This window comes from Eleutherodactylus coqui, chromosome 6 (genome assembly GCF_035609145.1).
Source record: "Eleutherodactylus coqui strain aEleCoq1 chromosome 6, aEleCoq1.hap1, whole genome shotgun sequence".
Lineage (NCBI taxonomy): Eukaryota > Metazoa > Chordata > Amphibia > Anura > Eleutherodactylidae > Eleutherodactylus > Eleutherodactylus coqui.
In genome coordinates, this window is record NC_089842.1 from 220,001,166 (window position 1) to 220,020,779 (window position 19,614).

At 42.5% G+C, this 19,614-nt stretch overlaps 1 protein-coding gene and 1 long non-coding RNA gene across 2 annotated transcripts; one reads left to right on the top strand and one right to left on the bottom strand.

The window, feature by feature from the left end:
* Positions 1–2,159: 2,159 nt before the first annotated feature.
* On the top strand, positions 2,160–9,728 carry LOC136633246 (uncharacterized). The gene is made up of 3 exons (XR_010793248.1): positions 2,160–2,555; positions 2,613–9,656; positions 9,714–9,728. It is a non-coding gene; the product is annotated as an uncharacterized lncRNA (long non-coding RNA).
* Positions 9,729–14,136: 4,408 nt separating this feature from the next.
* On the bottom strand, positions 14,137–19,133 carry LOC136633247 (repetin-like). Its single transcript, XM_066608832.1, has 3 exons — positions 18,995–19,133; positions 17,629–17,788; positions 14,137–16,273 (listed from the first exon to the last, which is right to left on the bottom strand). The coding sequence occupies exons 2-3, from the start codon at positions 17,764–17,766 to the stop codon at positions 14,453–14,455; spliced, it is 1,959 nt and encodes a 652-aa protein (XP_066464929.1). The 5' UTR covers positions 17,767–17,788; positions 18,995–19,133; the 3' UTR covers positions 14,137–14,452.
* Between the last annotated feature and the right edge of the window lie 481 nt (positions 19,134–19,614).

The window sequence follows — 19,614 nt, forward strand, 5'->3', positions numbered from 1 at the left end:
GGGAGATGGAATAAATCCTCCACAGTGCCACCTATTGAAAGGCAGCAATCCTTCTAGTCAAAGTCAGACATTTTATACAAGCCTTGTTACAATGACTGAGAATTACAAGCAAAGTCAGACTCCATGCACAGACAGCTGTTTCAGGGTTTCTGCCCTTCATCAGTGTACAGTAGGAGTCTGGCTTTGCTAGTGAGAGGCCAGGGACGGGGGTCTGAAACGCTCTTTTCTCCTTAGGGAGAGCAACTATATGGGCCGTGGATGTAGAAATACCCCGTAAATCCTCACTGCTCCACCACTGTAAAAACTGTTTATTATTGTTTGCCAAAAGTGTTAAAATGGACAGGACTGATCATTCCTAGTTGTCATCCAGAAAAGACACTCTATGTGTGTGGACTACTTTATTCTACAATATTACATCTGAGTGATCCACCGCAGAGGATGGAATGTTAGCGTCACGACTGTAGTGCAAACTCTTCAGTTCAGATGGCTTAAGCCATCTGTTTTCTGTCATGCATGAAATGCTGGGCTACCACAAAGCCTTTTTCTCACCACTCCTTAAAGACTCTGTCATCATGACCTCTTGGGAATTCTGCCTGGCATATCCGCAGCATATGCTTGGATAACAAGTAGGGAAGTCCGAATTGTTTCCTTGCTTCCTTCCATATCACTATTGTATTCCTTATTTACTTAAGGAACATGGATGGCCTTATAAGTCTCCTCACACCTTCTAGGTGCTTTCCTTAAAGGGTGGTGATACCCCTCCCAACACGCATCACAGGCCTCTCGTTAGCAGAGCCAGGAACCTGCTGCACACTGATGAGGGATGAACACCCAGGACAACTGTCTGTGTATGGATTCTGGCTTAGTTTTCAATCATTGTTCTAAAGATCTGTATAAAGGGTCAGACATTCATTTGCAGGAATGCTGCCATCCAATAGGTGGCACGTAGGGTTGCCAGGCCCGTGCCGGTATTTTTTTTTTTACCGACCCTATTACAGGCTGGTATTTTGGTCGGGCTGCCGTGTCCCCCGCGGGGATAAAGAACACACCTGCCTGGGAAAGCTGGGTACAAATCTGCCTGTATTCTAACGACTCCGCGCTTACAATCCTGCTAGAGTGATCAATCAAGACTCTGCTGTGACAAGTGTTTGCAGTGGCAAGAGCGCTCAGATTAGTCAAGCCGTGACAAATCGGTGATAGAGGAGGGATTGATCAGGGTCCCTCCATCTCTATTCTCTCCCATCCATGACAATGTCTATTACTTTTTTCAAGGGTGCCTTGTCATCTGCCATAAATATAAGGATGTCATCAGCAAAGAGAGTGGTTCTGATTTGTTTTGACCTGATATTTATTCTTTGGAATGCGGGAAGTCTTCTAGATGACGTATTAGGGGTTCCAATGCTAGAATGCTAAGTGCTAAAACAATAGAGGAGATAGTGGACAGCCCAGCCTGGTTAATTTAAGTACGAGAAGGACCTTGCATCGCTATTTAGTCCAGGCCCGACCCAGCTAACACCATTGCACCTTATCAAATGCCTTTTCTGCATCTAACGATATTAGCACTGGCTTTGGCACCGGGTATGTCCGGTGTCTTAGTGTGTCATGCTCTGACGTCATTTTTGAAAGTCATTTCAAGTCTTGATTTTTGAGGGAAATAGGCCTCTATGATCTTGGTAGTTGTGGGTCTTTGTTGGGTTTGGGCAGCACCTTTATGAGTGCGGTGTTGGTGTGTCTTGCCATTTCTGCTGTATATAGTATGTGACTAGTTCCAATGTTTCTGGTGGCGCCACTTACTAATATAATATAGTATAGGGAAAGGGATTGGAGTTTTGTCATTAAGCATGACTAAAACCACGTACTGCTAAAGTCCCCACAAGTGTAAGGCGTGAGCAAATGTTCATTGATGTACAGTCTTTGTGGAAGAGTGAAAACATGAACAAATATCACGACATATGCATAGAAATCTCTCAGATCGTTTCCACAACAAATAAAGTTATTGCAATGGACTTCACGCCTGCGGGCTGTGTTGACTATGATAGGGGTCAATCATTATTAATCAATAACCTAACATAAGAAAGATAAGGAAACAGTGTAATAAATGTGACATTAGTTATTTGGTTATATAATGTTATGTATTATATGTAAAACATTCCGGAAGTTGCTAGTAGAATTTGGATATAGAATCATATGTAAAAAGGTATATTCAAGCGTTTATTTGAATATTGATTTTAAAATACTAAATGTATGATTAATTAGATTTTATTCAGCTATCTTACTGAATACCAACTTACCAACTTTGTGCTGACTCCCAGTAGGTGGCTGGACCAGTTTTGTCTATGTGAAAAGTAGAAACAATGTCCCCTCTTTTGATGTGCAAATTGCTGATGAACTTTGAAGATTACAGTTCTTCCCAAACAAGAAATGTAATTAACAAAACCTGTATTATCACACTGTAACTGTTTCCATGTCTACTTCAAACAGTTTTGTTGATACCTTTTGTTTAGAAAAGCTTGTTGATTTACAGTTGCCAAAAGTACTTTGTAACCAGGCATCAGGTAACATTTGGCCTGTTGATTTACAGTTGCCAAAAGTACTTTGTAACCAGGCATCAGGTAACATTTGGAAACGCCTTCTTTACAACTTGCATATAAACTAGCAATGTACAACAATAAACAGAATTCATTCTGATCACTAGACGGTCTTATGTGTAGTGGTTATTATGGTTCTCTATGAGTACTCTATATAATATTTCCTCTTAATTTGGATACAGGCAACATTCGCATTACGGTCTGCGTTCCAGACCCCCCACAGTTTATTTGGCGCCCAACGTGGGGCAGAAGCTAACTCCTTACCTGCAGCCGATACCTGACGACACTACCTGCCGACCAGCCGGACGAGAGGCCACGGGACCCCAGATCTACAAAACACCGGTATACGGTAAGCTCTTGACTTACCACTCAAGCTCTGGGCTCTCCTGACTTCAAGTCTCGTGTCGACAGGGGGTGAGTTGCTGTATGTTATATAGGACGCTTCTGCCTGTTATTTACGGTGTTCTTAGTGACCGTGCTAGACGGAAGAACCCTTGTGTGTATATTGCCATGTTGCCTGTAGTAATTGTTGAAATCTGTACGTTGATAGTCTGTGTCGTGTTAGCCATAATTTGCTTTTACTGAGTCTGTTATAATATCACCAGAAGTTCCCTTAGAAGAGAGGTCTGGTCTCCCCTAAACCCCCCCTTAAGGAGTCCGTAAAACTATTCCAGGACCAGGGGTCCTTAGTGTACTGTGTGAAATAGAAGCCTGTGTGAAATAGAAGCCTGTGTGAAATAAAAGCCTCTGTGAAATAGAAGCCTGTGTGAAGTAAAAGCCTGTGTGAAATAAAAGCCTGTGTGAAATAAAAGCCTGTGTGAAATAAAAGCCTCTGTGAAATAAAAGCCTCTGTGAAATAGAAGCCTGTGTGAAATAAAAGCCTCTGTGAAATAGAAGCCTGTGTGAAATAAAAGCCTCTGTGAAATAGAAGCCTGTGTGAAATAAAAGCCTCTGTGAAATAGAAGCCTTTGTGAAATAAAAGCCTGTGTGAAATAAAAGCCTGTGTGAAATAAAAGCCTGTGTGAAATAAAAGCCTGTGTGACAAATAAAAACCTGTGTGACAAATAGAAGCCTGTGTGACAAATAGAAGCCTGTGTGACAAATAGAAGCCTGTGTGACAAATAAGGTTCTGTGTGCCATAAGCTGTGTGAGAAAGGGAAGGGGGAGACGATTGCAGACAAGTGTATAAAATATAGAAAGATAGGACTTAGAAAAGCAGGAACCTTTAACTATGAGTTCTGGCAATAGTACGGGAAAAAGCATGAAAGATATCAGAAACGCCGGTCTAGAAAAAGGAGTAGAGGCCATAATAAGATATAGCAAAAACGTAAATGTAGAACAATGGGATTGTGCACCGAAGGATGACGGCATACTTGTGTACTCATCCCCGGTGCCAAACCCGGCTAGGATGTACCCGGTCCTACCAACCGCGGACAGCTCCGACATTCTTCTTGACTGTCAGGATTGTCCCAGGTGCGGACAACAAAACCCTTTACGAAGACAAATGGCTTTAACTATGTGTAGACGGGAAAAGAATGAAACTATTGAATGTTATTTTGGTAGGCTGGGAACGAAGGCTAGGGACATTGGTTTCACCCTCTGTGCAGATGAAGTGTACTACCCAATGATGTGTGAGGTGTTCATGCAAGGCATCGGCCCATCATTGGCAGATAAAGTAAAGGCATGTACCCCCGGCTGGCGACAAGCCAAGCCCATGGACTTGTATAAAAAGGCAGTAGGGTTTGCTATGGATGAGAAGCGCCCTGTAGCGGCGGTTAAATACTATAGCAACCAAGGGGGGAAGGTGCAGTTCCAGGACAGACCCAACAGAGGAATACGTAAGTGTTATAATTGCCGCAAGAATGGCCACCTGGCCAAGAATTGCCCTTGTCCCAAGAAACCTCATGATCAGGAGACAGATCAGGGCACCACTCCCAGCGGCGACAACGCACCGCATCGCCCGAATCTGTCCCAATGAAAACCACTATTGTTTGTCTTGTAAGTCTTGTTGTTATGTAAACTAATCTTTGTTGTACGTCTTAGTGTTCTTGTAATGTCTAATTTCTAAGTGTAAGAAAGTTATACCCCACTCACATCTGTGGGGGTTCAAAAGAACAATGCACGGTAATAATAGTTGCTATCTGGAGTGGTGAATATAAGTATGTGGGTGGAAATGGGCATAAGTTGTATTATGTTTGTCATTGGGTAGCCTATTCTGAGCGAATCGTGTAAAAACCGCGGTACTAAGAGTTTTTCTTATCTATACATAATTCGCTCATTATTGGAAGTCTGGTGTACAGTAAATACAATCCCAATTTCTACTTCACATATTATCAGTCCGTATAGGAATGAAAAAAAAAAAAAAAAAAAAAACCCCTTAGTGAGTGTGAATTTGCAGTTTAGAAGATGTTTACAGGCGGTGGAACCAGTTATACAGCTATTTGTCTGGAGAAGTTTCTGTGTTCTATAGAAGATAAGATACATTTCAAAGGGTGGGGAGTACTGGGCTTTAGAAGACCTACTTGTCTTTGCAAAGAAATGTGAATTGAGAATTGGTTATATTTTGCTGCACAAGAAAAAAGCCCCTATGTTGTATTATATTAAATATATATATATATATATATATATATATATATATATATATATATATATATATATATATATATATACTTTGTTCAATATGGGAAGTTCTATGAACAGTAAATACAATCCCAGTTTCTACTTCACATGAGATACTTGTGTTATATGGTATATACTGTCCGGTGGCTAGAAACTAAATGAGGCAAGAAAGACCAAACGCTGAGCCAGATCACAGGGGGTGGAGCTAGGTGATGTAAGGAGATGGGAGGGAAGAACAATAGGAAGAGGTGTTCTTCCACCCTCAACACAGACCAGCCTAGGAGAGAAGTATACGTCTAGTAATTACTAATAATTAATGCTGTTTGAAGTCTGAATGTTTTAGTTGCTTATTAATATCTTAGCTATTGTTTCATAGAGATAAAATTCAGTGTCATAGAAAGGAAGAAAGACGCTGATGAAATAAGAAACTTGTAATGAATTATGTGAATTACACGGTCTTAAAAATAGAGAACATATAGGGATTTTTAAGATATATTTTAGTTTTTTTTTGCTTTTTGTGTAAATGTCAGTTCTGTGATTGGTTGGACGTCTATATCACTGCTAAATGCTGTTAGTACTGCACTGTCTCTGAAAGAATGTTCTGTAGGAGAGACATGCAAACGACCAGCATCGAAGGAGTGGAGCTAGATAATGTAAAAGTAGGTAATGTTTCATCCTTCTTTTGTCTACAAAGGAGGGGGTGAGGAGCTTGGGCAGTTAGGAAATTTTTTTCTTCTCAAATTTGATGAGACATTGCAGGCAGGATCAGATTAATAATGAATTTGCTTAAAGAATATCATATTCCAATATGAATACATGTTTGTGGATTATTCTGCCTTGTTGTAATTCATGTCTGTTATTTGTACTAATATCTTACAAGCCTTATCTGCATCCATCAAATTTTCACCGGATGGATCGGTACGGGTTGAGACCTCAAGTGACAGTTCAGAGGAGGTTTTGTAAACTAACTGCTCTCTTGGTAGATCCGGCTCATGTATTTGTCTTGATAGCCACTGCAGAAACTCAGCTTTCCGCAGGTCCTGACAAATAGTAAGCCACTCCAAGACAAACTCCAATTCCTGAGTCATTGCTTAGCCCAAGGAACTGGATATCTGACATAGGTGATCCAGGTATTGCAGGTCAGCAATTTCTAAATTTTTAATTTTTAATTTTGCTACAAGGTTCTGATCTATTTTAAATAGAATACCAGCCTGATTGTCTAGCAGTAATTGGTGCAAAGGGTTTCAGGAGTGCCGATTCAGCTGGCAGAAACTGAACCACTAGAGGTAATGTTTAAAGGGTCACGATGCCTCATGCGCTTCCTTGTGCTGGAAAGTCCTGAAAGCATATTGGGAACCGAAATGATGGGATCCTTGGGATCTTGTATCGAACTTCACTCGTCCGGTGAGGCTCGTATACACCCCAGGTCTGAAAGTCACCCGACCTTCGGTCGGATGGCAGCAGACCTAGCGACACCTCTACCTGTCTTCACTTTTACGCACGCAGAGAAACAAGTTCTTAGTGTCATTCCTTTGAGCCTTTGGGCTACCAGTCAGACGGACCTCGACAGACTGTCTGTATTTGTTTGTATTTAATTTCAGAGGAAAGCAGTACTGTTGGATAGTGCTGCCACAAGGGGCACAGTATAGCCCAATACCAGTTCACCAGATTCATGAAACTGGTATTAGACGCCTGGCCAATTCCCGAGGGCACCGCCCTCTTGTAATATGTTGATGATTTGTTTTTATTTTCTTTTATGTACTGCTGACACAAATAGTTACCTCAATGCATCACTAAGCCTTTTGTGTTTCCTCCATCAGAGTAGAATGGCTGCAAAGCCAGCAAAGAGAAACTTCTTAGATCACACCATGGTGATCTACACCCCACATGACATACATGGTATCCTGACACAGGTAAGCCGTAGACATCTGTCTCTTGCTAGACGGATCAAAATGGAACTTGCATTTACACTCTTCATCCAATGTCTCATTTCAACGTTGCACCACTTTGAATCCGGCCACCTTATTGCCATTAGGTGACACTGATTCAAATGGGGGAGTAAGTACAGAGGACCAGCTTTTTGCAAATTCTCTGACTGATGATGAAGAGGAGGCCTTTGACGCAGAACACCAGCATGATTGTGACAGCTGGATTCGCACATGTCACTGACAAACCCCTCCTAAACCCCCACCTTGAAATGTTTGTGGATGGATCTAGATACCTGAATGACGAAGGAAGGTTTGTAACAGGTTTTGAAGTAGTCACACTGAATGAGATGCTTGTACAAAAACCACTGCCGCCACACATGTCAGCGCAGGAAATGAGGCCTGTACGATTGAAAAATATACCACTACTAATATCTACACTGATTCCAGGTACGCCTTTGGTACTGCACACGATTATGGACCCATCTGGCGGTCCAGGAGCTTTCTCACGGCACAAGGCAAGCCCATTAAGCTATCATGTTGCCAGGACAGGTGGCCATAATAAAGGTTAAAGCACACACGCAGGGGCAGTCACCAGAGAACAGGGGGATAGGGCAGCCAAGGCTGCAGCTCTCCCAGGACAGGACGCAAGACCCCTTGTGCTGTAAGTTGGATCTTGGTCCCACCACTCTTGTTGATTTGGGATTTGGCGTCCTACGGGACGTAGATGATGTACCAGCGGCTGCCTACACCCACCTCGCCGTCCTAGCTCACGGGAAAGTGCATGCCTCTCGGAATGCCATGGTTTCTGTTATGGACAAGGTATGGTATGCTCCAGGGTTCGACAGGTTGGCAAAGGCATATGTGAAGGCATGTGAAGTGCACACCCAGACCACTGTATCCTATTCAGAGATTACAAATCGATTACATCCAGCTTCCCAAATCAGGCAGGTATGAGTATGTCCTTGTGTGTGTGGACCTGTTCAAAGCCACCGCACAATGTACAGTGGCTAAACTTGTGTCAGAACTTGTTTGTAGATTTGGGGTACTAGAGACAATTGAGAGTGACAGAGGTACACAATTTACAGGTTAAGTGATGCGAAAGGTTATGTCAGCCTTGGGGTGGAACAAGCGTTTTACACTCCATATCACCCGCAGAGTTTAACAAAGTTGAAAGAACTAAAATTATATGCTTAAGTTAAAAGAAGTGTTGTTTGGCTCTATGCCAAGATTAGGCCTGTACCATCCACAGGCCCTACAGCGGGAGTGTGATAAGGTTATTGAAAATGTACAAGAACTATGTCGTAAACTGAAAATAACACCCGATCTAGTGTTTTCCCCAATTCCAGACCCTGACAACCTAGAGGGGACTCATTTCTTGCCACCTGGAGATTGGGTAGTCACAAAAAGACACGTAGTAAAGGCCTTGGACCCAAGGTTTGACGACCATACCAAGTTCTGTCGTCAACGCCTACTTCTGTAAAAGTGGATACATGCCTCCCACTGCAAGAAAGTTCCCGAGCCAGAGGAAAAGTGATGGGTGGGATCCCGGCGTTGTTTGGGTGGGGGAGGTAATGGACATTTTGATTTTGACTTCTGCATTTGTCTTATTGGACTGTCTTCTTATTGGGAAACACCACTACGAACGATCCACATGGACAAGCGATGGACTGGATGGGCAAATATTTCCCACACGTGTATGCCCAACCTCAGGAGTGGAGAGGACGTTTTGCGGACTTTTCTATTATCTGTCCCCACTCCTGTAGAGACTCTTCGAGACATACCCAAAAATACACCCCTTTAAGTGTCTAATATGACAATGACGATATTGATGTTGATAAATCTAAGATTACTGTATTGTAAACTTGATTGACTTGCAATATTTGATATTATGTCTTCATATCTTGATGGACATAGAGTGCACCATTCCTACCTGGGAACCCGGCACCTATGGGTGACAGAACCAGGAGATAATGGTGGCTCTGATGTCCAAATGGGGGAATGATAGGGGTCAATCATTATTAATCAATAACCTAACATAAGAAAGATAAGGAAACAGTGTAATAAATGTGACATTAGTTATTTGGTTATATAATGTTATGTATTATATGTAAAACATTCCGGAAGTTGCTAGTAGAATTTGGATATAGAATCATATGTAAAAAGGTATATTCAAGCGTTTATTTGAATATTGATTTTAAAATACTAAATGTATGATTAATTAGATTTTATTCAGCTATCTTACTGAATACCAACTTACCAACTTTGTGCTGACTCCCAGTAGGTGGCTGGACCAGTTTTGTCTATGTGAAAAGTAGAAACAATGTCCCCTCTTTTGATGTGCAAATTGCTGATGAACTTTGAAGATTACAGTTCTTCCCAAACAAGAAATGTAATTAACAAAACCTGTATTATCACACTGTAACTGTTTCCATGTCTACTTCAAACAGTTTTGTTGATACCTTTTGTTTAGAAAAGCTTGTTGATTTACAGTTGCCAAAAGTACTTTGTAACCAGGCATCAGGTAACATTTGGCCTGTTGATTTACAGTTGCCAAAAGTACTTTGTAACCAGGCATCAGGTAACATTTGGAAACGCCTTCTTTACAACTTGCATATAAACTAGCAATGTACAACAATAAACAGAATTCATTCTGATCACTAGACGGTCTTATGTGTAGTGGTTATTATGGTTCTCTATGAGTACTCTATATAATATTTCCTCTTAATTTGGATACAGGCAACATTCGCATTACGGTCTGCGTTCCAGACCCCCCACAACTACGTGAACTTGATGTGCACGGTGAGGGGAGAAGTTAGCTCGCACTTCACTCATATGATATGCTTGATATTTACAAACTTCAGCAGCTCGCTGAGGAGACATGTTCACTTGTTGCTTTTGCATATCAGCTGCCGGTGATTTACGAACTTCAGCAACTCACTGAAGAGACATGTTTGCTTGTTGCTTTCACATATGAGCTGCATGTGATTTCCAAACTTCAACTGCTTGCTGAGGAAACATGTTGGCTTGTTGCTTTCGCCTATTAGCTGCATGAGATTTGCACGACAGCAGCGGTTAGTTTCAACACTGGACAACGGTGGTATTAATGTAATATGTCTCCACTGGAACAATGGGTAGAGACATAGTGAGTTACAGTAACCGCTGTGGTAATGCTCCAAAGCTGCTGATTGGGTCCTGTGGCCGTCTGTCAGCAGTGAGGGCAGAGAGGAGCAGGAGTTTTATAGAGGTCTGTGTTAGTTGGTGCCAGGGGTGAAGGGGGGGGGGGTTGCTGTGGGTGGTGGAGCTGCCTGCAGCGTGACTGTGGGAGCTGCTTCTAGGAGCTGGCCACCCAGAAGCGGCTGCAGCGGGACTGCCGGAGCCGTTTTCAGAAGCTGCACTGCCAGGAGCTGGAGTGGTCGCAGCACCAGTGGTGGGGCCGCTTCCAGAAGGTGGGCGGCCAGCAGCAGGATTGGCCGCTACTGCACTGACGGAGCAGCTTCCTGAAGTTTACCGTCCATGACCTGCAGCACAAGTGGCCACAGCGGGACAGCTGGAGCCGTTCCCAGAGATTGCCAGCATGGGTGGGGAGGGGTGCTGGAGGAGCAGGCAGGAGCAGGAACTCAGGAGCCCAGGAGGCCACGTCTGCGGCAGCCAATTAGCAGCTGTCGGCATTCCCTGTTATTCAGCAGCCAACCCATGTCTCCACCCATTATTCTGGTGGAGACATTTTACACTAATTCCAACATTATTGTTATATTATAATATACCGATATTATTGTTGACAAGTAGATGAAGGCTGGACTGGTGTTGGGGGCATTAACACTTTAAAATGACTCATGTTCAAGAGATGTGAAGATAGTGGTGAAGGACTATGCTTCAATGTTGTTGGTCAATTTGCTTCGCAACCTATGTATGTGTACATTTGTGTGGTGTTTATTGGACTCTCCACACAGCTGTGCAGCTGTCTCACAACCAGCTACAAACTGCCAGACTGGGTACTGTTGTATCCATAGTAACTGAGGCTACGGGGGTTTGTGGGGGATGTAGTCCGCCTGTAATCCCTCATTCAGTGCACAAGGATGAAGCACCTGTGATGATGTCACCGTCTTGTGATCAGAGGTCCTGAAAGCACACAGCTGCTGTCTGGCTCTGCTGGTTTAGGACCTGTGATGACATTGCTGTCATTGCGGCTCTACGGTGAGTGATACATAACAGATAGTTCTGCTACATGGACATCACACACACAGCTTTGCTACATGTATGTCACAGACAAACACATCTCTGCTACATGCACGTCACAGACACACAAAGCTCTGCTACATGCCCATCACACACACAGCTCTGCTGCATGCATATCACACACACATAGCTTTGATACAACTATGTCACACACACAGCTTTGTTACATGTACGTCACACACACAGCTCTGCTACACACACGTCCCACACACAGCTCTGCTACACGCATGTCTCACACATAACTCATCACATGACGGTGACATCATCACAGGTCCTGTAAGCACATGGCTGCTGTCAGGCTATGCATGTTTTAGGAGCTGTGATCACGTCACCCTCATGTGATCAGGGGCGGAGCTCAGAGCCCTAGTGACCATATGACGGTGACATCATCACATGATGTCTATGCGGGTGAGACTTGGTCCTTATAGAATTCCCATGAGTACCCGCCTGGCCTTGGGGCATTGTTGTTGTGTAGTTATGTCCTTATTGAGTAATTCTATTTGTGACGCTCGGAGGGATGGCATGGATCTAGGAAATATCTGTTATTAGCGCTCTGAGTTGGGGCTTGGTTAAGTGTTTCATAACATCTTTTTGAACATCATAGATTTGTTTCGGGTGTCTATGTATGCAGTTAGTGTTGTCTTTCAGTGTTGCGATGTAATTGGGGGGAATAACGTCCCTTGACCACTCCGGCTAGCAGACGTCCCACTTTATTTTCATATCTAAAGACTTCTGCTTGGAAGTACGTTGTATACGACCTTTCTTTCCTGTCCGATCAAAGATCAAGGTCTAATTTTGCTATCTTCCAGGACTGTCCATTTTGTGTGGAGGGGGATGTCAGGAATGTAGTGTACGCTTCTTTTAGCTTGAGCTAGCCCTGCGTATTTATTGTTTTCTGAAGGTTTAACATGTAACGCAGGACTCTTCCCCAAATTACCACTTTTGGGGCTCCCCAATATAGAGCTGTATTTGATGAGTGCATCTTATTGCAATAGTCTCTATCCACCAAGCTTTTAGCAGCTCCAAAAAAGTTTTCCTCCTGGATCAGGAAAGCAGGAAAATGGCACATAAAGTCAGTCCCTTTATGGTAGGTGTCATGTATTCACGTGGATATTGGTGTCTAATCAGAGATCACCAGGTCCATGATTTCTGTTTCTATAACTGTCTGGGAGATTCTATTGGATACCAGTATATAATCAATGCATGACCGAGCCTCGTGCACGGGAAAGACATACGTGTATTCTCTACCATCCAGGTGCAGAAAGGTTGCAGTACCGGGTCTCTATAGCGTGAGCCCTCATCAGGTCCTCTATGGTCTGCGTCTGGTGACATGACTGTGACTATATTATGTGCAAGCGAGTCACTGTGTAGTGATTGCTCTAGCTGCCTGAAGAATTGTTTGTAGCATGTATATTATATATGCTGTATCTACTAACTTTGTATTCGACCACTATATTTGACCGTCTGGCCTCCTGGGCATGATTTTTTGAAATCATCTTTCCTGTAAATGATTTGTCAATGTCAATACGATCCCAGCACTTCCCCCAACCAAAGTTTTTATATACGATCATAATGATCTTCTTGCACATGAGTTTCTAAAGGAGAAGCCCCTCAGGAAAAAGAATATCTTGGCGATATTTCTTTAGATATCGTAATATCATTACGTTATATATCTTATGTGGTGACTTAAGACTCTTTATATTCCTGGAAATTACATGCATTTTGTTATTAACACCTTTGCAATCCAATTTTTGATTCAGGGTTTTCTAGGAGCCTTTCTGTATAATGGCACCATCTGCTGGCTAGAGCCAGTACTGCAGTATGTGACATGCTGGAGAGGCTCCAACAACAAAGCGGCTGGCAATATATAGTAAGAATACCCTGCTGGACATCTTCCGACATTGAAGCTGCACAGGCTTCAATCAGAATGTAGGAAGAAGTCAGACTGTGGATTGGAAAGGGTTAATACCAATAAGTATCCTATTACTTTTAAGGAGGATGGAGGGCCTAGATAAGAGAGCAGTGGAATGAGGGAGAGAAGACGAATGAAGAGAAAAGAGGGAAAAGAACAAGAAAAAAAAGGGGGAGTTAAAGTGACCAAGCTTCGGCAGACCTGGTGCTCGCCTATATATCAACTAGGTCAACTTTCAGTGTGTAACTTTTAAAATTCTCCTGTAGAAATGTAAAGATTCTAAGGAGATACAGAGAGAGCCCAAACCAGGGCAATATCAAGGGATTGCAGCAGCTTAGTCATTAGTGGCTACAGCAGCAGTGCCCATTTCCTGTTGTTCTTAAGCAGCAAACTCAGCAGTGCTCAGGAGAAGTCATCATGGCTGTCTGGGCCGGATGGAGAAGGAAAGAGAACAATTTCAATTAGAGGAGATATCACTTGTGACCAGTGGATTTATTAAGGATCTCTCACTTGGCGTGACATGTCTTATATAGTAAATACTTGTACTCCACAAAAAGTCTCTGTGTAGCCTGGTTGTAATTGACAACTGGGCGTTATAATTCCCTTTCTTAATAGGATGTGTCCCTACACATTGTGATGCTGTATGTGATGATTGGAGACTATCAGTATGCAGGGGCTCGGCTCTAAGATAAGGAGAATAGTAGCAGTCAGATGTCAATGCCAGCACAGAAAGGTATTATTGGTATAGACATGGTGTGGCACGGAGGTGGAGGACCAAGTTTGATGAAGTTCCTCAAATAATAAAAGCACCCTTGTCATATAAAAAATCCCCACAGTATTGAAGAACATCCAGTGTATTTTATGGTTATTTCTTTAATCATTTTCCGTATAATCATACTATATGTAATAAGCAGCTTCATATAATGATTATAAGACATCACATCCCAGAGAACTTTCCATTCTACCCTATCCTTCTGGCGACTACACATTTATCTTATAGCCTCCTTAGACCATCTGGCATTCTTTTTTTACATTGAACAACACAGTAACAGTAAGTGATTACACAAGAAAATAGAAGAAAACTTTAGACGCAGCCACAGAAAATACAAGAATTAGAATAGTATGTGATTAGCTAAGTTGGTCCTTCAGGTTAGAGCAAACCCTCCAGTTCATGGGTGCTTCTTCTGAGAGCTAAAACTCTGCTGGTATTGGTAGAACATATTTTGCTGGGGTTTCTGGGGCTCTTGTGGGATATGTTGGGATGCAGTACTAGGACCCTGTTGGGTCTGATTGTAGGTAGGTGGCTGGGATGTGGCTTGTACTACTTTACCAAAGCTTTCTGGAGGAGGTATGTACAGTGGGGTTTGGTAGAACTGTTTTTGATCAGGTTGAGCTACTGTGGTTTGAGATGTTGACTTTTCTGGCAGGGAGGTCTGCTCGTGCCCATGCTGATACCGGGATTGTGAGCTGGCGGTGTCTTGTTGAGATGTTTGGTCTTCACCTTGTTGATAACTTATGGATTGTGAACTGGAGGTGTCGTCATGCAAGGACTGATCATGTTGTCGGGATTGTGAGCTGCTGGTGTCCTCATGATGTCTTTGGTTTTCGCTCTTTTCATAACTTATGGACTGAAAGTTGGTGGTAGCTTGTGTTTGGTCACCTTGGGATTGTGATACTGCGATGTTTAGTTGAGATGTTTGCTCCTTGCCCTGGCCATAACTTGTAGGCTGTGGCTCAATTGTTCCTTGTTGCCATGTTTGATCTTTGCCTTGGTTGTAACTTTGGGATTCACTGGTGTCTTGGTGAGCTGCTTGGTCTTTGCTCTGGCTATAATCTTGGGTTACAGATCCTGTGGTATCTTGATGAGAGCTTTGCTCCTTGTCTTGACCATAGCCTTGGCATTGTGATCCTGTTGTATCTTCATGAGATGTTTGGTTTTTGCTCTGGCTGTAATCTTGGGATACGGATCCTGTGGTATCTCGGGACTGTGACACAGTTGTGTCTTGGTGCAATGTTTGGTCTTTGCTCTGGCTGTAATCTTGGGATAGAGATCCTGTGGTGTCTCGGGATTGTGACACGGTTGTATCTTGGTGCGATGTTTGGTCTTTACTCTGGCTGTAATCTTGGGATACAGATTCTGTGGTGCCTTGGTGAGATGTTTGGTCTTTGTCTTGACCAAAACTTTGGGATTGTGACCCTGTTGTATCTTGTTGCGATGTTTGGTCTTTACTCTGGCTGTAATCTTGGGTTACAGATTCTGTGGTGCCTTGGTGAGATGTTTGGTCTTTATCTTGACCATAACTTTGGGATTGTGATACAGTTGCATCTTGTTGCGATGTTTGATCTTTGTTCTGACTGTAATCTTGGGATACAGATCCGGTGGTGTCTCGGGATTGTGACATGGTTGCATCTTGTTGCGATGTTTGGTCTTTGCTCTGGCTATAATCTTGGGTTACAGATCCTGTGGTGCCTTGGTGAGATGTTTGGTCTTTGCCTTGATCATAACCTTGGGATTGTGTCGCGATTGGGTTTTGTTGAGACGTTTGGTCTTTGTTCTGTTGGTTACTTGAGGATGAATGAGATGTTTCATCAACTTTAATTGTTGGTTCTTTATATTCATCAATGGTACCTGCTCTGTTGAGGTCAGTTTGTGTAGAAACCTGAGTTGTTTCAACTTCGGTGCTGTGATCTTCACAACTGATGCCTTTCTGGTCATGGTAGGTATTTTTCTCGGATTTCGGGTACAGTGGCTTCTGGTAGTATTTGTTTGGCTCATCGGATGTTTCTGATGTAGTCTGAGAGGTCGTTCCTACATCCTTCTGTGATTGGTTTGGCTGTTGACATGTGTCTTCCTTTTCATACACAACCTTGTAGAACGCCTTCAATACCTTACACAATAAGTCACAGAACTCGTTGAAGTCCACCTCTCCATCATTATTCTCATCAAGGATTTGGATTAGGCTTGAGACTGTTTTTGGATCTTTGGGGTTCTGGAAGAAAGTAACAGATAGTTTATAAGTCCTGAGCTTTCTTACTTCAGTCAGCATCTGCTCGCATTTTTCTTATATATTTGGATTTCTCGTTATTCTATTTTACTCATCAATAAACATCATGTTTTGTTTTGATTTGAGACAAATTTTGACGGACATAATCCATCCTATTATATTATAATCCCATAGGTATCTACATTACTCTTAGAATATACAGGAGGTTAAAGGAACTAGAACAAAAACTGCAGTAATACACAATACATGATAATGATGATTATCCGTTTATTCGCATCTGACTCTCGGTCACTCCATGGATCTCATGAAGTGAGAGCTAATCAAGAGGTTAAAAAATATAAGCACTACCCCCCGACTTCCTGTTTACAGCTCTGCTGATTGGCTGAGAAAGCTGATAGGGGGGGAGTAGCATATGGGACAAGTTATTATCCAGTCTCCTTATGGGCATACCTCCCACCTTTTGAACAATGAAAAGAGGGACAATTGTAGTGGTGCGCTTAGATCATTTTAATGCCCTCATCGGTATTCCAGGGTCCCAAACGGCCTCCTCCCGTGATAAGATCGTGAGGTGCTATTTGGTTGCCATGGCAGCCTGGGATTTTCTGAAGGCGCCCAGGGCTGCCATGGTTGATTGATCCATATCTGTGGCACATCTTGCTTTACTGCCCATCAGATTGTGGTATAATGCAATGTTATTGTACTGCATTTTACTCGATGAGCGATCAAGCAATCACAAGTTTAAGTCCCCTATGGGGACTAAAAAAAAATGAAAGTGATTTTAAAAAGTTTTATTAATTATTAGAAAAACAAAAGGTGATAAAAGTAAAGAAAAAACTTTTCCCATAATGATTAAAAAATGAGAAAAAAAACTAAAATAAATGTAGTATTGCTGTGTCTGTAAAAGTCCAATCTATCAAAGTAACACGTTATTTATCATCAGAAACAAATACGCAATGCCAGAATAGCACTTTCTTTGGTCACCCTGTCTCGGAGAAATAATCAAATAAAAAGTGATCAAGAAGTCATATGTACTCCAAAATGTCATCAATAGAAACTGCAGGACATCCTGCAAAAAAACGAGACTGCTATGTTGATGGAAAATTACAAAAGTTCTAAACTTTTGAAACTGGGGAGAAAAAACTAAAAGCAAAAATGAAAAAGAGATGCGTCATTAAGGAGTTAAGAGATAGAACTTTTTGTGGCTGCTGTCTCTAATCAAGAACCTCTAGGAAAAGTAACACTTTCATCCTAACTTATCACAATATGAGAACCCTGCAACATTTCCAACACTATGGTCCACCCTCCTCCGACTTATCATAAATGTCTCCTTTGTTTCTCACCTTGATCACATCAGCAAGTTCATTCTGGATGATGAGATTGAGTTCCTCTTTGTTCAGCTTGTTGTGGCTACAATCCTTCTTAGAATAGACTTGGAAAATCTCAATGATGTTTTTGAGAGCTGGGATGAGTTTGGACATGATTGCAGATCCTTAGAAGGTCCTGTATGAAGGAATAGAGCTTTGTTATATTCACATCCCTGCGGAACTATGAGGCCGATAGAAAGAAGTAACATAGATTTATTTATAGGGGAGGTGACAAACCCAACCAGGATGGACCCTAGTATTCTGTGTCCGATATGAACAGAAAAACGTGAGGACAGAGACCCCCCCATTCCCACAGAGCAGTAGATGTATGACCACCTGGGGTTCTTATATGGAACATTCCAGTGCATAGATGGAAAAGATGCTGTCAACCTAGGGTCGCTATCCAGCACGTAACGATGTGAGCATTGGGAAGATGCAATGCGGATCAGAGGAAATACTAGGTGTAACCTTAAGAGGTGTAGGCAATAATCGAGGCCAAGAGATGTAACTAAGGAAGAGGCATGCCACATCTAAACCCTTCATTTTGACAGTTTCAGTAAGGAGAATTCTAGTTACATCTTTTGGCCTCGAATATTGTCCATACTATAGAATGATAGGGTTGGAAGGGACCTCCAGGGTCATCGGGACCTCCGGAGTCATCAGGTCCAACCTGCTCAATGCAGGATCACTAAATCATCCCAGACAGATGTCCAGCCTCCGAAGACCTCCATTGAAGGAGAACTCCCCACCTCCTGTGGCAACCACTGACTAAGCTTGTGCCAGATCCTAATACTTTCTTTGATCCTCCTTGCACTTATTGTTTCATGGCATCTATAACCAAGGACCCCAATGTAAATAGCAATCTCAGTCTCCACATGTGACCCCTTCCCAGGCATCACAATTATACCTTCACAACTGTTAAAGGGACATCTTCATTTTTAGACCATACAGTACATTTGTACCGGAACGCAGAGAGCCTTCTACACATTCCGGACGTAGATCCTCAAACCTCCGCAACTCCACCAAACTCATTGCTTTATCAATATTGCATAAACTGAAGAGCTGGTAAAAGTGGCGCAAATTGCACCAAATGTAACATATTTGCCAATACACAGTAGACATGTAAGACCATCTTATCATCTTTCCATCACTTTATAATTGCACTGTATGTACATCAATATCATGTGCAAAGACCGAAAACATCAACAAAAATTGGATGATATCATCATTATAAAGTGGCATGATTGCTATGCACAGTGCGGCACATTATGTATAGTCTACTACTACTACTGTTCTGTCATATAGTATAATATGCTAGATCACCATTATTAATGGCACTTACCTCTACCAGACACTGTCAGTTCACAGAGAAGAGCTGGAATGGCCTGTACAGGTCACCATTTATAGGACTACGATGCCCCAGTTATTCTAGGACATTGTAGTCCCAGCCCAAACCAGTCAGTCTGGCACAATCAATTACCTCAGCTTTGTTTAGAATGAGACATTTAGAAACACCCCCTCACCCTCCCGGAATCACCCCAGGGGCTTAATCATATGACCCTTAATTAAAGAATTTAGTAATAATGACCTTGTCATCGATATGAGTCAGCCGAGAAACATGACAACAAGAGCTCAAGCCCTGCCGCTTGTCACTGCTTTAATGAACCCGTCCTTCAAGTTCCTCTTATAATTGGCCCTAATGAAGGCCATGGTAATCAGGTAGAAGTGTCATACTTAGAATATCTCCACTGTAATTAACCTTCATTATTATAAATGTGTTCAGCCCCTCCCTGTGAATGCATTGGCCTGCAAAAACTCAGTCACCATGAGTGATAGGATACTAATCCGGAATGATGGAGAATAAAGCCACCGAGATTACAAGAACCCCCCAACCGTAAAATACGAGTGACATAAAGGAACGGCAATTGTAAAGAGACCCCCAGGGGTGCCCCAAGCCTTTGT

Bases quoted from the DNA above. Each gene is read 5' to 3' on its own strand.
- LOC136633247 (XM_066608832.1), bottom strand. From the start codon at position 17,766: ATGTCCAAACTCATCCCAGCTCTCAAAAACATCATTGAGATTTTCCAA. The intron at 16,274-17,628 runs GTGAGAAACAAA...ACTTTCTTCCAG, and splicing joins AACTTGCTGATGTGATCAAG to AACCCCAAAGATCCAAAAAC.